General features: G+C 36.0%; 1 protein-coding gene across 7 annotated transcripts in view; it reads left to right on the top strand.

The window, feature by feature from the left end:
* The window catches only part of celf4 (CUGBP, Elav-like family member 4), a 557,316-nt gene that overhangs the window by 502,967 nt on the left and 35,139 nt on the right, over window positions 1–19,210 (top strand). For all 7 annotated transcript variants that reach the window (XM_069924113.1, XM_069924109.1, XM_069924111.1 and 4 more), the window contains 2 exons: window positions 6,060–6,140; window positions 11,796–11,939. In XM_069924113.1, coding sequence (XP_069780214.1) covers window positions 6,060–6,140; window positions 11,796–11,939 — 225 coding nt within the window. The remainder of the gene's footprint in view (window positions 1–6,059; window positions 6,141–11,795; window positions 11,940–19,210) is intronic.

Here is a 19,210-nt window from a genome sequence, read left to right on the forward strand (position 1 = left end):
GGAGAGGACTGGCTATCTAATGTTTCACTTGAAATAAGTGAAACAAAAAGGAACTCTGTGGTGACCTGAAAGAAAGAGGTTATCATCTGGAAAACCCTGTTGGGGCAAGTTTCCTCGGCAAGACACTGAAGTAGCTGGTTACAGGGAATCAGTTGTGGGTGTCCAGTGAACAACAAATCTCTCTCTGAAAACTGACAAGAACCTTCTTCAGCAGTAACCATTTATCTTTCTAGCACCAAAGCCTGTAAAAATTCATAAATATTAAATTCTGTGCACAGTATAAGAATACAGTATAAGAAAACAGTATAGAACGCTTCCACCAGCGTTGTCTCCGCTCCATCCTCAACATCCATTGGAGCGCTTACATCCCTAACGTCGAAGTACTCGAGATGGCAGAGGTCGACAGCATCGAGTCCACGCTGCTGAAGATCCAGCTGCGCTGGATGGGTCACGTCTCCAGAATGGAGGACCATCGCCTTCCCAAGGTCGTGTTATATGGCGAGCTCTCCACTGGCCACCGTGACAGAGGTGCACCAAAGAAAAGGTACAAGGACTGCCTAAAGAAATCTCTTGGTGCCTGCCACATTGACCACCGCCAGTGGGCTGATATCGCCTCAAACCGTGCATCTTGGCGCCTCACAGTTTGGCGGGCAGCAACCTCCTTTGAAGAAGACCGCAGAGCCTACCTCACTGACAAAAGGCAAAGGAGGAAAAACCCAACACCCAACCCCAACCCACCAATTTTCCCCTGCAACCGCTGCAATCGTGTCTGCCTGTCCCGCATCGGACTTGTCAGCCACAAACGAGCCTGCAGCTGACGTGGACTTTTTACCCCCTCCATAAATCTTCGTCCGCGAAGCCAAGCCAAAGATAAGAATTGACTGCAACCAATGTACATGGAGGAATGAGAAGTGAGATTGGACTGTGAATCAAAGAACTTTTCTGAACTTGTATACACATTACATACATGTGTGCTTAGAATTAAAAGGGGGTTAAGTTAGGCTAGTTGAGTTAATAGTGATAAGTTAAAGTGTGATTCTATTTTCATGTTTGAAGATGATTAAAAGCAACTTTTGTTTAAGTAACCATTTGTCTTGGTGAATATTGCTGCTGGGTTTATGGGTCCTCTGGGCTTATAACAGGACTTTATGACTTTATAAAAAAGCAAATTCAGGAATTTTTAGAAATAAATTTGAATTCAGTTGTTAATAAATTTATTGTATGGGATGCATTAAAGACATATTTGAGAGGACAGATTATAAGTTTTACAGCAAAAATTTTAAAAGATTATACAAAAGAGATTGATCTATTAGAAATGAAAATAGAAGATTTGGAGAAGGAATTACAAAGAAAGGTTTCAGATGAGAAAAGAAAGTTAATAATAAAGAAAAAATGTTATTATAATATGATTCATACTTATAGAATGGAAAAATTAATTGAGTGATATTATGAATTAGGAGGTTTTAGCTTGACAGTTAAAAACAGAGTAAACTTTGAGAATAATTAATGCAGTTAGGAAAAACTCAAAGACAATTACTTATAAACCCAAGAAATTAATGATTCATTTAAAGATTTTATTCTAATTTATATGCCTAGGTTTACTAGAGATGAAGTTAAAATTAAGAATTTTTATCTCAGATAAATTTATCTAGTTTAAAACATCAAGATCAAAGAGCTTTAGATGCTCTTTTTACAGCAAGAGAATTCAGTGAAGTACTTAGTTCATTGCAAAATGGTAAGTCTCTAGGAGAGGATGTTTTTCTGCCTGAGTTTTATAAGAAATTTAAGGATCTTTTAATACCTTCTTTTACGGAGTTGTTAAAGCAAGTGGCAAAATCTCATTCCTTACCTGAATCTTTTTCAAATGCAATAATTAAATTTATACCAAAGAAGGATAAGGATCCATTAAATGTGGATTATAAAATTGTTGCAAAAAATTGTAGCAAATAGACTAGCTAAATATTTGCTTAATTTAGTTTATTTGGATGAAACAGGATTTGTCAAAAAGCAACAATCTTCTGATAATGTTGCAAGGTTAATTAGTTTAATTAATGTAATCAAAAAAGAAGTAATTTAAGTGTGGCAGTAAATTTTGGATGCAGTAAAAGCTTTTGATAGATTAGAATGGGAGTTTTTGTTTAAAGTGTTAGAAAAGTTTGGATTTGGGTTGACATTCACTAATTGGGTTAAAGCTCTTTATAAAAAAAAAATCCTTGTGCAAAGGTGGTTACTAATGGGCAAATATGTACTTCTTTTCCATTAATTAGATCAATTCATTAAGGTTGACCTCTATCACCAGCTTTGTTAACTTTAGCAATTAAATCCTTAGCAGAGTTTATTAGACAAGATCCTAAGATTAAAGGTATAAAGGTTAATCAGGATGAATATAAAATTAATTTATTTGTTGACAATGTTTTGGTTTATACGATTGGTCCTATAAATTCTTTGTCCCAATTATATTTAAGGTTGGAAGAATATGGGGAAATTTCTGGATATAAAATTAATTGGGACAAAAGTGAAATTATGCCTCTAGTTATGGGTGATTATACTAATTGTAAAATGGTTACTAAATTTAAGTGGCCAGATGCTGGTATTAAATATTCAGGTATTTGGGTTGATAATGTTTTAAGAAATGTATATAAATTAAATTATTTATCTTTACTTAATAAAATTGTTGAAGATTTGAAAAGGTGGAATACTCTACCTCTTACTTTAGTAGGCAGGTTAAACTGTGTTATAATGAATATTTTTCCTAGAATTCAATATCTTTTTCAGTCGATCCCTATTCTAATTACTCAAAGTAATTAAGGATTTAAATATGACAAGACGTTTGTATGGAAAGTAAAATATAGCAAGTGTTTCTTTGGAAAATTAGGGGGCTTACAACTTTCCCATTTTAAGAATTGTTATAAAGCTGTTCAATTAAGATTTATTAATGCATTGTTTAGTTCAGATAAAATTCCTGCTTGGGTTTATGTAGAATTTAGTAAGATATGAAAAATAAATTTACAGGATTTTATCTAAAAATTGAATTCCAAATTGTTAATAGGAAATTGAGAAACCCCTATTTTGAAACATTTGATTGAATTGTGGATAAATATTGACAATTAAATAGTTATGAAAGTTTAATATCCCGAAAAAATCCCCCTGCCAAAATAGACATTCCATTTTCAATGGATAATCATGTTTTGAAGTTGGATGCAGATGGGTATTAAGAAGATTGAGGACTGCTTTGAGAATGGGAAATTTATAATGTTTATATATTTGACTCCACAAAAAAAATAAATAGATTAAATCCTACTATATCAGATTTATGTTTTAGATCTGGACATGAGATTGGAACTTTTTTTTACTTGGTAATGTCCTAAAGTCAGATTTTTTGCTTGGAAGTAAGTGATTTTCAGGAAAAGATTATGGGGTCAAGTTCTCACAGGATCCAATGTTATTTTTATTGAATAATATTAAGGTTATAAGACCAAAATTAAAATTAACTATGCATCAAATTAAATTTGTGCAAATTGTTTTAGCAATTTCTAGAAAATATATAGCAGTATCATGGAAGTCAGATATAGATTTAAGCATGAAAAGATGGCACACAGAACTTAGTAGTTGTATAGCATTAGAGAAGATTATGAATAGTTTACAAAATAAATATCCCTTGTTTTGGCAAATATGGTGCCCATACATAATGTGGGTTTGTATAATTGATAAATTCTCTGAAAACCTTACTTCTTGGTAACTTCCAATATTTGAATTTATGTTATAAATGCTTTATTCCCTTGGCATTCTCCGGTCCTTCTTTATTCTATCTTTTGTCTCATCATTTTTAGGGGTTTTGGGGGGAGGGGAGGGAGCAAGGATTTTTCTTTTATATATACAACATGTATAATTTTTTTGATTAATTTTTGAATATAATGTAATATTTGACATTGTGATTTAAAATGTATAAATAAAATATTCAAAAGGTAGGCGTTTAGGGGGAACATTAGGAGGAATTTTTCACACAGAGAGTGTGGGAGTATGGAACGAGCTGTCAATGGAAGTGGTGAAAGGGGGCTCCATTTTAATATTTAAATGCAGCTATTTACCATTATTGCCTGTTTTAATAACTTTATCACAATTTTTGCTTTAATAATGTTCATCATTTGTCTCTGTTTTTATCTCACCATAATTCAAGATGGATTAACTAATCTGCTGACCCTTGAAAGAAATCTAAAATTCAGGGGCATCTATCAAAATGGAACAAATTTAAGTTATTTTCTTCGAATTTCAGATATAAATAAAATTTGACTGTAGTTACCAGAAAGTTTATGACTAATCTAGGGTGGCATGGTTAGCGTAGCAGTAGTACAACACTGTCACAGTGTCAGTGATCAGGACCATGGGTTCAAATCCGATGCTATCTGTAAGGAGTTTGTATGTTCTCCCTGTGTCTGCATGGGTTTTCCTTCCCCAGGGGCTCTGATTTCCTCCCACCCTTCAAAAATGTACCGGGGGCTGTAGGTCAAATAGGCAGTATGGGCTCATGGGCTGAAAGTGCCAGTTACCATGTACATGTATAAATTAGATAAATAACATAAATTAGAAGAGAATCTGATTTTCATTTTAAATAAGGAAAGTTTGCAAGTCTTTGGGAAAAGGGTAGGGACTGACTGAATAGCTTTTTCAAAGAACCAGTTGGAGAAAGTGGCTTGTTGACCTTCAACTGAACTGTAATTCTTTAAATATACAGCTTTCTAAGAATTTGTATGCTCTCCATATCGCTGGATAAGTATCAAAAATTAACTGCTTTTAATCCAAATCTCCACATTTTTTCTTTGAATTTTGCTTTTAGCACTAGAGCTCGGTGGAAGGCCCTTCCAGCCCATGAAACCCATCCTTCCCAATTAACATTCCAGCCCTGTACATTTTGGAGGGTGGGAGGAAACTGGAGTATCCAGGGAAAAAAAACATTGCGCTAACTACAATGCTCATCCTGCCGCCATTTGAACCAAATCTGAGATTTATTTAAAAGTGAATCAATTAACTCTGCTCCACCTGTGAAATCAAGTATTGTTAATGTGAGCAACACAAATGCTTTGATATTTTGATCTATATTGTAATACTGTTTGCTAATTGTTGCTACAGATTCTAAAAATTATAAACTAGGAGCTAAGGAAGTCCCTTGAGAAGAACTCCTTCCCAATCTGGTTATCTTTACCTCTTACCAATAGAGCAACAATAATAACATTCAAGAGATTGCCTGCAGATTAAACACTGCAGAGGGATAATTTAACTTTCCTCAGGTGGCATACTAAAGTCATTACCAAATTACAATCAGCAATTATTATTTGACACATTCGGTTTTAATGCAAAGGACAGTTAGGTATTGTATATATTGGACAATCAGATATCATCTGTTTTCAGCAATATTTAATAAAAGTTGTGGCTACTTACAGAAACCACAAGGTCATAGATAACTATATTGATCTCCTCAATTGGTTTGACGTTTTAAGTTTTGTAACAACCATAATTTTACCCCCAGACCTTTTAATGATTATAATAATTTCACATGAGGAAAATATCAATATATTGAAATGTCACTATCCTGCTGCCATTTATTTTGAATTGATTTCCATTTGCTTTGTGGAAAAAAAAATCACATAATTTCCCTAATATAAAAAAGGTTTTACTGAGCTGTTCAAATTTGTGTTAGCAAGGAAGTTACTGCCTATTTGAAGAGAAGTGCTTTTGTTTGGAGATTATCAAGAACCTGCATTGTTGCTATTGGCCTAACTCAAATATTTGGAGTGAGACAATTTCCACTTGGACGCAAAAATAATAGAAATGAGTTCCATTCTCACTTTCTGACATGCAGGATTACTTATTATCACCTTCATCAGAGAACATAAAGTAGCTGATGGATAAAATACATTTCATGGTTTTCAAATAATGGAATAATACGTGAGGGACGCTTGATAAATTTTAAATACATTTTAAATGGTTTCTCACTTTTGTACATTTAGCATGTATAGTGACTCAACAAAATACTAACGTGACACATCATTTCTTCATTACAGCTGCCTATCCCGCTGCTTATGGTCAGATTAGTCAAGCCTTTCCACAACCACCTCCAATGATACCCCAGCAACAGAGAGAAGGTAAGCAATTCACTATATTCATTACAATAAAAAAAAAGGAAAAAAAATCAGAACATTTTGCACCAAAAGTACTGTAAATTCCATACACTTTAGCACCTCATTTTGGACCACCATTATGGAGATGATGCTGGAATCAGGATACTGACACAGTGTCATTGGACTTATCACATTCATATTGGTATAGATCCTACATTTTGCAGCAGTTTAATCCGAAATCGGTCCATTCACTTCAAGTTATCTGATGGCTGGCTTTGCAGATCACCAATGAATGATAATGCTGAACTGGGTCATTTGTTTTTGACTGGTATGGGCATGAGATCAGAATAACCAATGTGGCATGGATGTTTCAGATGTGGCAGGGATGTTTAGATGTCTCAAGGATGTTTCCCTGATGTTTACCATGGTAGTGTATTCTAGGACAAGAAAGTATTACTTCAGGATAAAAGGGCATCAATTTAACACAGAGATGAGGAAAAATTTCTTTAGTCAGTGGGACTTGTTGCCACAGGCGGCTGTGGAAGCAAGGTCATTGGGTGTATTCAAGGCAGACATTGACAGGTATTTTATTGGTCAGGGCATCAAGGGATACAGAGAGAAAGCCAGCGAGTGGGGCTGAGTGGGAAGATGGATCAGCTCATGATTAGAATGGTGGAATAGGCCGATGGACCAACGGTACTACTTCCACTCCTAGGTCTTGAGAACTTGTGATCTTGTGGGCCTTCTTCTATGTAGTAATGCCTCCATGATTCCACAATTCTACCATATAACCACAATCAAAAATTCAACTTTTTAATTAGGTAGGAGGTTCCATATTAAATGGGTGTATTATGGTAAAATTTGCATATTGCATTGACTGCTATAATGAATAATCCTGCCACCTACTGCCAATTGACTTCTTTAGTGAGTCTGGTAGTAATGGGCCGGATCTTGCAGAGAAATGACATGAATTCCATATGGACATGTTGGCACATTTGGGGTTTTCATGCAAATGAGCAGGAACACAGGAACCCTGAGCTTGCTGGAAGCTGGATTCACAGAGCACAGCAGTGGAGGGTGAAGTTGCAGCAAATCCCAGCCATTTACACTGGGGATTCCACTTGAAGATTCTATGCTGGGGAAGTCTTGGCATAAGGAATTCTCTCCTCCAATCCTGATGATGGTGAACGGCTGCAAGGGTTTCAGGCAAGTTTTTATTAGGTTACTTTAGTTGGCTCTGTTTATTTAAATATTTTAAGTTGTTAAGTATTCTGATTTATTATCTTTTAAGTTTTAAATTTTTACAATAGCTTAATGTTTATGAATATTTCTGAATGTCAGAAATATTCATACCATTTTGAAAAATTTGACATCTGGCTGAGCTACAGAATGATTCTGTAGAAGGTAAGTGCATTGAGCTCAGCACTAAACTTTAGCCTCTTTTCCATTGGCATCCCAGTTAATTGGCTGTGCAGTGTCCCAAGATAAGAAGCCCCTTGTGCCATTTCCACTTGACTGGGACACAACTTGTAGCTAGGGATTGGAGTGTTCCACCTTCAACTGGGAATGGGTGATTTGCGCTGTCCCTTTTCCACTGGTTTCATCTGCATGCTGGTGTCAGTTGACGCCGGGGATATGAGTAGGGGTCAAGGTGGTTAATCCCCAGGTGTGAAATGATGTCATTTGACACCGATGTACTGACAGTTTTCTTTTTCCACTGGTCCGTGTCCCCGTTAATTCCTGGGACAAGGTGCCAGGGGCTATTGACTGGTTGCAAATACTGACAAAATAATTCCAATTTACACTTGTATATCATGCAGTTTGACTAATTGTGTTCAGAATGTTATTGAATGCCATATTTAGTTATTTACACAAGTCCAGTTTCCCCCACAACACCCTCCCCCTGAATTTTGGACGTAATTTTTCATACAAACGGTCATCCCATCTTATTAACTTCAGCATTGGTACTTAAACATGAAACAAAAATACATGAAAAAAATTATTTCTTCCCAAAATGAACAGGATACCTGGCATCAATTTTGGAAAGGATCTACAGTTCAGGCAGTGGTGGGTCTGTCCCTTCTCAGGATACTTGTCTTTCCAGCATTTATAGTTTTGATTCATTGCTTATAAAAGCCAAGGGAGATCTCATACTTTAGAAATTAGTGAACTTTAATGATAATCTCCTTGCTTATTTTACTCTACTGCCCTTCAATAATTCAGGAACATAAACTATTATTGATTTTAAGGTATCTTTAGTAAGTGGAAAACTGTGATTTCAGCCTTGATTATTAAACACCATGTTAAAGGTGTATATAGCTTTACTAAGTGTTTTTAATTTAAACATACAGCACAGTAACACAAGCCCGTGCCGCCCAATTACACCCAATTAATCTACAATCCCTGGTGCGTTTCAAAAGGTGGGAGGAATCCAGAGCCCTGGAGGAAACCCACACAGACATACTCCTTACATTCAGCGTGGGATTCGCGCCCTGATTCCGATCTCTGGCACTGTAACTGCATTGCACTATCCATTACACCAACCATGCCACCCTGTTACATGACAATTCAGTGTATTTTATGCATTGCAACAGTGGCTAGTCTAATGTTTCATTTGGCTGCAGTGCTTTTTTTGATACATTTAACTGTATTTCAATGCAAATGTTCTCAGGAAAATATTTCATCTTGAAAATGTGAGATCCTGTACAAAGTGTTAGTATGATACAATATGTTATAATCATAGAAAAGGATCAATTATAACCTAATGGGTTCAACTAAAGATTTTTTTCAAACAATGTCACTTGTGCTTTCACATCTTTATTTTCAGTAAAATGCCATAGAGACCACTGCTTTATCTGAAAAGCTCCATTCATACTGGAAATTCATGCTTGGCAAGTGTGATAACATATTAGAGAGACTGGTTAGCAAATATTCATTAACATTCAGTTTTACTATTTAAAATAAGAGATTATGAGAACTTATCATGCAACCAACATTGGACAATGAAGATTTTGCTTCCCAAACACTTGTGGGTGCATTTAATGGATTTTGGGTTGCTGATCACAAAAGTTTTCCTGTCATGTACCATTTTTTATATATATCTTATTTTTGTGATTTCCTGTCATATTTTAAGTTTACTACTATATTGCCCAGAAAACAAACAGTTTTAGTCACTCTAAGCATCCCTGAACAGGCAAAGTTGCACAGGTGCTATGCAAATGTTGTCTTAAGCCTGGCCATGCTTAGTAAGGATAGATGCAGACAGGCTATAAAAGCAGCTCACTCTGGGCCACTACAGAGCACCCAATGAAATTGAGCTAATTGGCAACATGCTTCAAGCATACAAAACCATGAAGTGCAAAGTCATTGAAAATTAATTTTCTGCATTTGCACTTGGACTTCTTCCCTGCTCATCTTGATGAACATGGGGAAAGGTTTCTGCAGGTCATTGCAACCATAGAAAAGTGGTATCAAGGCCACTGGAATCTATCAATGCTGGCCGACTAATGTTGGACACTGGCATGAGAGGCAAAACATTTTAGGTCAGTTCAACTAATGCAATGTGCTGGCATCATTATGTAATTAAACGTGCTTAAATCAATAAAAGTTAATTTAATGTTTCTCCAACTTCCTAAGTGATAAAGCAAATCTGAAATCATCTTTGTGTTCAGCTTGAAGTTGTCCATCATAATCACCATTTTTTTTTTGTCAGGCAGTAAACCTTCTGAAAAAAAATTGTTATCTGGTGTAACCCGAAGCCCAATACATTTCTATGAAGTATAAATGAGCTACTCTGCTCCAAGATAGACTAATTTGGCTGAAGTTTTGTCACTGATTTGAATTTTAAAATGGCACATGCTCAACTTATTTATGGAGTCCCTTGAAAAACGCCACTTTTAATTGATTATGAGCTGCATTATGGAAGAAAAAAGTATTCAGCATTATTGATTACCATTTGAAATAATTGTTAAAACCAACTGTACAATGTTACTTACCATTCTTACCTTGTTCAATTTGTTCATGTACCACAAGTACCCACCTTTTCAACTAACAACCAATAGCAACAACTTACAAAGCACCTTTGACGCAGTGAAACTTTTCAAAGCATTGTTCAAGATAGTTATCAAATAATCATTGATACCATTCAATAAGAAGATAATGATGCAAATAATCAAAATCTTGGTGAAAGTTTTAAAAAGTATCTTGAAGGAGAGAGAGAGAAAGGTCAAGGGCATAAATTCCAAAGTTTAGGGAATGAGGTGCTATTCCAATGGTAGAAAGATTAAATTTGGGAATGTTTAAGAGCCACGGAATTTGAAAACAATACTTGATGTTCAACATCGAGATCTTAGCTTGACTATATCCTTTTGAGGGCTAACTTGGAGAATAGGTGAAGTGGAAATGGCATGAGTTAGAACTTAAATAGAAGACTTGTAGATGGTTTCAAGTTTATATTAAGTTGGTTGAGGGAAGGCAGACAGAATTGCATTGGATAGAGACAACCAAGGCATGATTAATGATCAGGATTGAGTGATACGAACAAGCATTAAATTTTAAATTTAAATTTAGACACACAGCACAATAACAGGTCATTTCAGCCCACGAGGTCCATGCTGACCTATTTTTTACACCCAATTAACCTACAACCCCGCTACGTTTCAAATGGTGGGAGGAAACTGGAGACCCTGGGAAAAACCCATGCAGACATGGGGAGAACTCTTTACAGACAGTGCGTAATTCAAACTCTATTCCCAATCGCTGGCACTGTAAAGGCATTGCACTAATGGCTAAGCCAACTATGTTGCATGAGGAGAGGTTGGAGGTTAAAAAAAAAGGAAAAGGTGTGCATGTAAGGCATGGAATCTTGTGTGATCATTTTATCAGGTTGGCATTCACTTTTAGGTATATTCCCAACATGGACCTGAACAATTACCACTGGAGAGGCTTGGTTTTCTGGCTGAATGGTTAGAGTAAAATGTATACTGGGCATGAGGTTAAATTTGGCAATAGAACATTGTTGTTGCAGAATGCCTCATGCATTCTCAGTTTTGAATTGATTTGTTCTGAATCTATCCCATTTAGCACAATGGTCATCCCACACAACACAATAGAGGGTGTCCTCAAAGTAAAGATGGGACCATCCCTATCGTGGCCAGAGCTATCAATAACCCTATCATGGACAGATCCCTCTGTGACAGATAAACCAATGAAACACAAACAGAACAGCACAGCAGCAGTGCAGAGAAGAATAGAAAGTAGTTGACCCATGTCTGAATGCTGTTGCCAAAGTGCTGATGAGGGATTCTCTGCACTGAATCCCTGCTGTGCATTTTGTAAGAATGTTTGATGTAAAAACAGAGACATACAAGCTGATTGAAAAACAAATATTTAAGACATACCAGATACTTTGAACAGTTGCTGAGAAGCCAAGCGACCAATATTTTAATAGAGTATGAGACCACCATAAAATCCTATCGATTTATGAAAGGATTTTAAGGCCCATTTTGTCTTTTAATAATAAGGCTTAGGAATATCATACTAAATCTTCCAGTGATGTTCAACAAGGTTCATGTTGTGTTCTTTGCAATGATCTTTAAAACAGGCTGTTCAGTTTACTGTCTTCCGTTTTATTGTGCGACGTGTCCACCTTTTCAATGCAGTGCATTCATTTCTCTGCAGGTCCGGAGGGGTGCAACCTTTTTATCTATCACCTTCCTCAGGAGTTTGGAGATGCTGAGCTCATGCAAATGTTCCTGCCTTTTGGTAATGTCATCTCTTCAAAAGTGTTTGTGGACCGAGCGACAAACCAAAGTAAATGCTTTGGTGGGTACAGATAAAAAAAAGTTCAATTGCTATTCTGTCAGACATGGTTTTAAAAACTATATTTTGTGTCAATACTCTGAAATAATTATGTCTTAAATATGGGTCATTGCATAATTGGACTCTGCTCTTCTGTAGTTAATTGTTTAAACTTTCCCCTCATCAACCCAACGATATATTTTGCTGAGGGAAAAGGTTTGAATTATAGTTAACATGAAAATATTCTTGCTTTGCTTTTAGATTACCAGAAACCCTCATACATATATGTGCAGAATACTGTATTTCCTTGAATAGAAAAAAGTGCTTGTATATAGAGTCATGGTGTGCTAACCTAAATAGAACAATGAAAGTCAATGATCTTCCATCTAACCAAACTATTTTGGAATAAGCACAAATCCTGACCTGAAACTGAGATGTGGTTAAACTTGAGTGGTTTCTTGAACAAATTAATATGTTGGGTTTTGCTGCCTCGGGACCTGAATGTACACAGCTTTTGTTTTTACATTTGGCTGTTGATCAAAAAGTGAAGCAAAATGTTTTAGCTGATTCAATCACTTTGGCTACTGAGCTGTAAGAAGGAATAATGAAAATGATCATTTGGATTTAGCATTTTGACAGGACAATATTTGATTGCCATTAACATGAAAGTTACTTTTCTAAGATGTATGATGTGAAGTGTTCACACTTAAGCAGCTGCCAGGTCATTAATAGTATTCCCATCATGTTTTGTTTAAAGCACGTATGAGGGTTAAAATCTCTGAAATTAATGGTTCCAAGATTGCTCAATTTTAAAAATTATAAAATTGAATCCCAATTCACCACTGAAGCTTATCTTGCATAAAGCAATTCTTTATGTTTTTGTTATATGTTCTTGTGTGGTATTTAACAATCTAATTAATACACATGAGATTAACTTCTGTTCTGTAAAATATAGTAAGTTGGTTGTATTCAAGGAAATAAGATATTTATTAAATTTACCTGTACACAGTGGAATAACCTTAAAATACAAACTCATTTTGTTGAAGATTATAGAGTGAAACACAAAAGTCTGCAGATGCTGTGATTGTAGTTAAAAACACAATGCCGGAGGAACTCATTCACGTCACACAGTGTACTTTATATGGAATGTACTGTGTGGAGTGTACTGTATATTGTAGGCTCTATGGCCTGCTGAATTTCTCCAGCATTGTGTTTTTACCTTGTTGAAGATTATACAATAATCAGTTGACTTAAAATAATGTTTGATATTTCCAGACAAAAATCTCAAACAGGATCTAAAGTTGTAAGTGGGTTCCAATGTAAACAACTCTATTGACTAGATGGCCAAATTAATGAAAATCTAGCATATTTGAATGACCTAGTATGATGTGTATACATATTTATTGCAGAGAAGAATATAAATAAAAGATAACATCAAAATATTTCATAATTTATACTGTTTCATTAAATCAGTTGATTTCGAAAGGAAGCCATTCCTTCAGTAGTCAATGGTTTCCTTCACATTGCAAGATGTATGTTTGTTTAATTGAGGAAGAGGTTTTCAAAATGTGTTTTTCTGTAAAGTGGGATTGCCACACCTTTGTTGTATATCACCATATGGTGCACGTGTCACTAATAAAAATAATACAAAGTACTAAACTTCTTTCTAACAAAGAAAATGCTCTATTGGTGTATGCTACAAGATCTGTATATGAACGACTGTAACTAGACAAAAACTAAAGGAAATATCTGGCTTTTGTTCTTTGAAGCTTTATTCTATGCTGATTACCATTATTTGCAAGAAAGACCTTAAGAATGTGTCCATACTATATAACTCAGAGAGCATTTGGTCTTTCCTGTGTGTAAAAGTGACAAGGTTCTGTAACTAAAGTGAATTTTGATCAATTATTATTTTTCTCCTTCTGAGTTTGCAAAGCAGTTAAAGTAATTTGCACAAAATCTAATTCGTAACCTTTCTGAGTTCCCTAAAATTCAATCCTTTTAACCCTTTAAGGATTTCTATTGAATTGCTGCATAGATCAAGAATCCTGCAGTAATAGAAATGATCAACAAAGGAAGGAATAGGAATATTTAATACAGCCCTCAATTTTATAAAAGCCTAGACATGCCAAATTGGAATTATCTCAGATTCTTCAAGTTCCAAACCTCTTTTCCCAGTCCTCAAAGGGTTATCACAAATTTCCAAACCAATGTTTGGCATTTAATGTGTCAAAGAAATATGTAGTGCACTTTGAAATGAGTAACTTAAATGAAACAAATTAGAATAAAGGTTAAAATTTTCACATCAGCTGGATATTTTTCTGTTTATCTTGTAGGGGTGTGCAGCGACAGAAACCTAAACCTCAAAAGTTAGCACAAGCTTCCTCAGATTATAAGGATGCATGAAAGTGACCTATCAGACACGTATAAATCACTCACATTCAAAGTGGAATTACCAGACTCTACAAGCCTATAAAGAGATCCCTGGATATTTTTGTGGCCATCAGATTAATGTCCATCTGCTTTCAAAGTCTGCATTCCTTTGTATTTACTGCCTTACTGCACCATTACTTCTGTGGATTTAGACTGATAAAAATGCTTTTAGCGCTTCATACACAATGGTTTGAAAGCCAATTCTCCCTGGCCACAGTGAGAGGACTTGTTTCGCCTGGGTATTGAATTATCTCGGAAGATCATCTTTTAAATCAAAACATTATTCCCTTATGATTAGGAAGTTCATCAATGGATAGACAGATAGTTTTGTAAAAGCTCTCAACAAATGTCGACAACGGGTTATGGGTTCCACATTGATAAAATTGGAGAGGTAAATTATTGACTGTTCCAATTCAGAATATAGAATTGCACTTCATATTTGTATTCAACTTGAACTTCCCCTCTCAATATAGTTGACTGTCAGGTCTCTTTAAAAGCATGAACCTGGCCACTTTTGAGATTTAAATTATGTAAGTGCATGGCTTAATTAGGGAAGAGTACCCTACTGCCACTTTTTTTTTGATTTGTGAGAAATTATGCAAACTGTCAAAATCAAACACTTTAACAATTTCATACAAATTTGGTAAGATCAGTGGTACAGGTAGCATAGAGGCCCCACCTCATATCCTAAATGCTGTCTGTGTGGTGTTTGCTTTCCTTTCATCCTGTGGCTTTCCTCTGAGTGTAAGTTTCCTCCCACATCTCAGACGCTTGCGAGTAACGTTAGTTGGCCACTGTAAATTGTTCCTTGAATCTGGGTAAATTGTAGAATCTAGGGCAGATAATGAGAATGTGAGGAAATTTTTTAAAAAGAAAATAATGTTGGATAAGAGTAAATAGTGGTTGATGAGAGCACGCTCAATGGATCAAAGGGGTGGTTTCAATGCTCAATCTTTCTACGTCCCTGTGATTGAAAACTTATTGCTTCCAAGCTTGCACATAATTCTCAACAAGGAGATGATTAGTGAATAGTCCAGTACATTAACATAGTTCCACAGAGTAGTGGAGTAATTACTATTAAAGGTTAAAACGATCATGGTTACCGTGGTGCTGGTAGGTGGAACACTCTCATGTTGACGCAGGTGTTGACAAAGGTTGTGTCCACAAAGTCATTATCATAAAAAGTGTGCAGATATGAATCTCATGGAGGTATCAAAATCTTGTAAAGTAGGAGACCTACTATCATGTTATATGCAATGCATACAGCTGGCAAGAATTAAGGACAGAACTATGCAGTGAGAAAGGTTCCAATAAGAAGGCACATGTAATCTACTAAAGATTCTGCACCACAGAGACATTCTGAGTTGAAGTTTTCATTTAAAATTCTCCATAAGATAATCAAATCATTCTGTGGAATATTTATAAATGAAAAGAGACAAGCAAACATTTGGTTTTTAATACCCATTTCTCTCTAAATCCACCTGTCGCATGGGGAGTTTTTTTTTGCCTTTTTCATTGTAAAATGACAGCCTCCAAACCCTGACATCATTATTAAACTGTGATCAAGACTTGCCATTTCACAAATGATTTAAATTTGCTCTTTTCCAGAAGTTGAAGGTGTGGAGTATTTTTTTCTCTCTCAGTTATTACACCTGAAGTTACCCAGCCTTATGCATTTAGTTCCAGCTAAGTGGTGTGCTGCATAGTAGGTCTTATAGCATCATCTCAATAGCCTCACTTCTCCTGATAAACAGCAGCCACCTCAGCAACTCCTGCAGAGGGAACATAATTATTGTCAGCTCTGTAAGTGGATAGGATCATAGGCAATGGTTATTTGGGGCAGTCATCCACATTTTGTTAGTTGAAAATTAATGACCTTGGCAATGATCCTCAGATATAATGATGAAACTTGATCACTGAATGTTTGTGTGCTACTTCCCACATTAAAATGTGTCATACTATCTGTTCCATGGCACTATACTTATAAAAGAACTGTAATCTTTGTTTGGAGACAAAGGACAATGTTCCATCTAGATTGGGTTGTCACTAAATTGTAAATTTTTAATTTAGAAATACAACAGGGTAACAGGCCATTTTGGTGGATTACACCCAAATAACCAACAACCCCGATACGTTTCAAACGGTGGGAGAACGAACAAACTCCTTACAGACAGTGCAGGATTCAGACTCTGGTCCTGATTACTGGTGCTGTAACAATGTTGCGCTAACTGCTACACTAAATGTGCCATCCTCCAGTAATATGAAGATATCTAATTTAATATTATTAATTTTTGAAACAATTTTGTGGCCTGATATCCACAGTTTCCTTAAAGCTTTTCTTTTTAAGATTGTGCTTTAAAATCTTACCTTCACAGAACTAATGTTTGTAGGGATCTATTTTATTAACTCTCAGCATTATCATGTAAGTTTTGATTAGATCGTCTCAAATTCTTTTTTTCAGAGACAATGGATTATTAGCTAAATTCTTGACAACTGAGTCCATATTTATTTATTTCTGCTATAATATCCACCTTACAAATAATCACTTGGCAAACACATCGTCCTCACTTGATTTGTATTGGAGGGAGCGTATTGCGACTCTCCTGTTGGATATACATTTTGTGACAATAATGTTACATATTTTCACAATTGTACATCTTCAAGATATCTCCGTATTTTCAAAGTTTATAATTGGGAAGAAGCACTTTTTGCCCCTCAAATTCAAGCTCGCTAAACAAAAATAGTTGAAGTAATCCTGCTTCCCTGCTATTACTCTGCAGCCTTATGGGTAACAACAGATCAGTGACCCACAATGACAAGCAGATTGACAAAATATGATCTGATGTCCATTTTAAACTAGATTCATGTTTACCTAGTGAAGTTAAATTAGATGAGGTGCAAAACCCTATCAGTGTCCTTCAGCACTAATGAGAGTAAGTTGTTTCCTTGTGGCGCTTTCCAGGCAGTTAAGCATCGTAGGATAGGTTTTGCATATCCTGAATCAACAAAGCAAGAAAAGACTGTTTTAGTGGAGGATTTTCAGAGCCAGTAACCTGGGTTCAAATTTGACACTGTCTATAGGAAGCTTGTACATTTTTTCTGTGACCTGTTTGGGTTTTCCACAGGTCCTCCGGTTTCCTCCACCCTCCAAAAATGGGGTAGATAGGTTAATTGGTGTATTTGGGCAGCTTTGGCTCATGGGCCGGAGGGGCCTATTACCTTGCTGTATCTCTAAATTCTTTTGAAAATATATAAAAAAGACTTGTCTCCAAAATCCCCCTGCTCTCAGCTAACTCATCAGATGATTGGGGAGGAAGAACGGTTGAACATTGATGGCAAGGTGTGCTGTTGACTACCATTACTGGGCACTTGAACAGTCAGGTTGATGTGAAGAATCCTGCTCCTTTTGGCCCACAAGCTGGTGCAGCAAAAGCACCAGGTAGGGGATCCAGGATTCTGTTTCCTAAGGGAAAGACAAGAATTTGAACTGAAGGTAAACAAGAAAATCTGCAGATGATGGTGTCTAGTGGAGTTCACAAAAGTGCTAGAGAAACTCAGCAGGTCATGCTGCATCCAGAGGAAGTAAAAGGTGGTTGTTCCTGATAAAGGGCACCGGCCTAAGGTGTTCGTTGACTTTTAATTTCTATGGATGCTGTATGACCTGTTGAGATTCTATTGCAATGTGAATTGAAGGGTTTAACCATTGACCTGCTTACTGTTAATGTAATAATTACGTCCCCAACCAGCATCCAACAAAGCCAGAGGAGTGAGCTCAGGATATTTTTGAATTTTCAGATCAGGGGTGAGCAGTGAATGGGGAGTTCATAATATCCTTTTTGACTGACAGGTAAATCAATGTCCCTTCTCTATTTTCTTCAGTTCCTTATAACCCTGAGCACTCTCAATAAACATATCAAGATTGACCCTCAATGCTGTACTATCCCACATAACTTTTCTGCTTTTATTTGCATATTTATTTTTAAAAAGTGTTTTTGAAATGTTTATATTCATTTATTGAAAGAAATGTTATTTGCCTTTATCTGAAAAGTTTTTTTTGTCATTCTTTACAATATATTATTTCCTGGTAATCCATTGATAAGAATCAAAATATCAAGTAGAGTAATGAAATTTATCCACTTCTGTAATACGCTCTCATGGTAATGTTGGAATAGGTTATAGTTATGAATTTTACTGGAATTAAATAACTTTATCACACAACTTTCAATTTTGAATGTTTTGATCTGTTTAACATACACCAAACGTTTGTTTTATTGGTGCTTCCTTTTCATAAGAATGATCTGGTTTTAATCACATCTACCCACTCTTTGCTTATGCCCTACTCTTTTTTATTTTAATATTTATTGCTTCAAAAATGTTATTAATTCAAATTCATTACCCTCTTATAGAATGCATTTGATATTCTAATACCATGCAAAATTTACCATTCTATTAACAATTGAGCCATAAAAACATGGTTCATCTCTAGCCACACTCTTCCCTTTGTCAATCTCTCTGTCTCCATCTCGGGAAACAAACTCTCGACAAACATTTTTTTATGAACCCACCGCCACAGCTACCTTGACTACATCTCTTCCCACCCTGTCCCCTGTAAGGCATCCATTCATTTCTCACAATTCCTCCCACTCCGTCGCATCTGCTGCCAGGACAACATCTTCCATGTGAGATCAACTGGGATGTCCTCCTTCTTCAAAAAAAGCGTGGCTTCCCCTTCACCAACATCAACTCAGCCCTCACCTGCATATCCTCCATTACCCACATATCTGCCCTGGCCCCCACTGCCCCAACACCCAACAAGGACAGGATGCCCCTTGTCCTCACCTACCACCCCACCAGCCTTCACA

The sequence above is a fragment of the Narcine bancroftii genome, chromosome 3 (assembly GCF_036971445.1).
Source record: "Narcine bancroftii isolate sNarBan1 chromosome 3, sNarBan1.hap1, whole genome shotgun sequence".
Lineage (NCBI taxonomy): Eukaryota > Metazoa > Chordata > Chondrichthyes > Torpediniformes > Narcinidae > Narcine > Narcine bancroftii.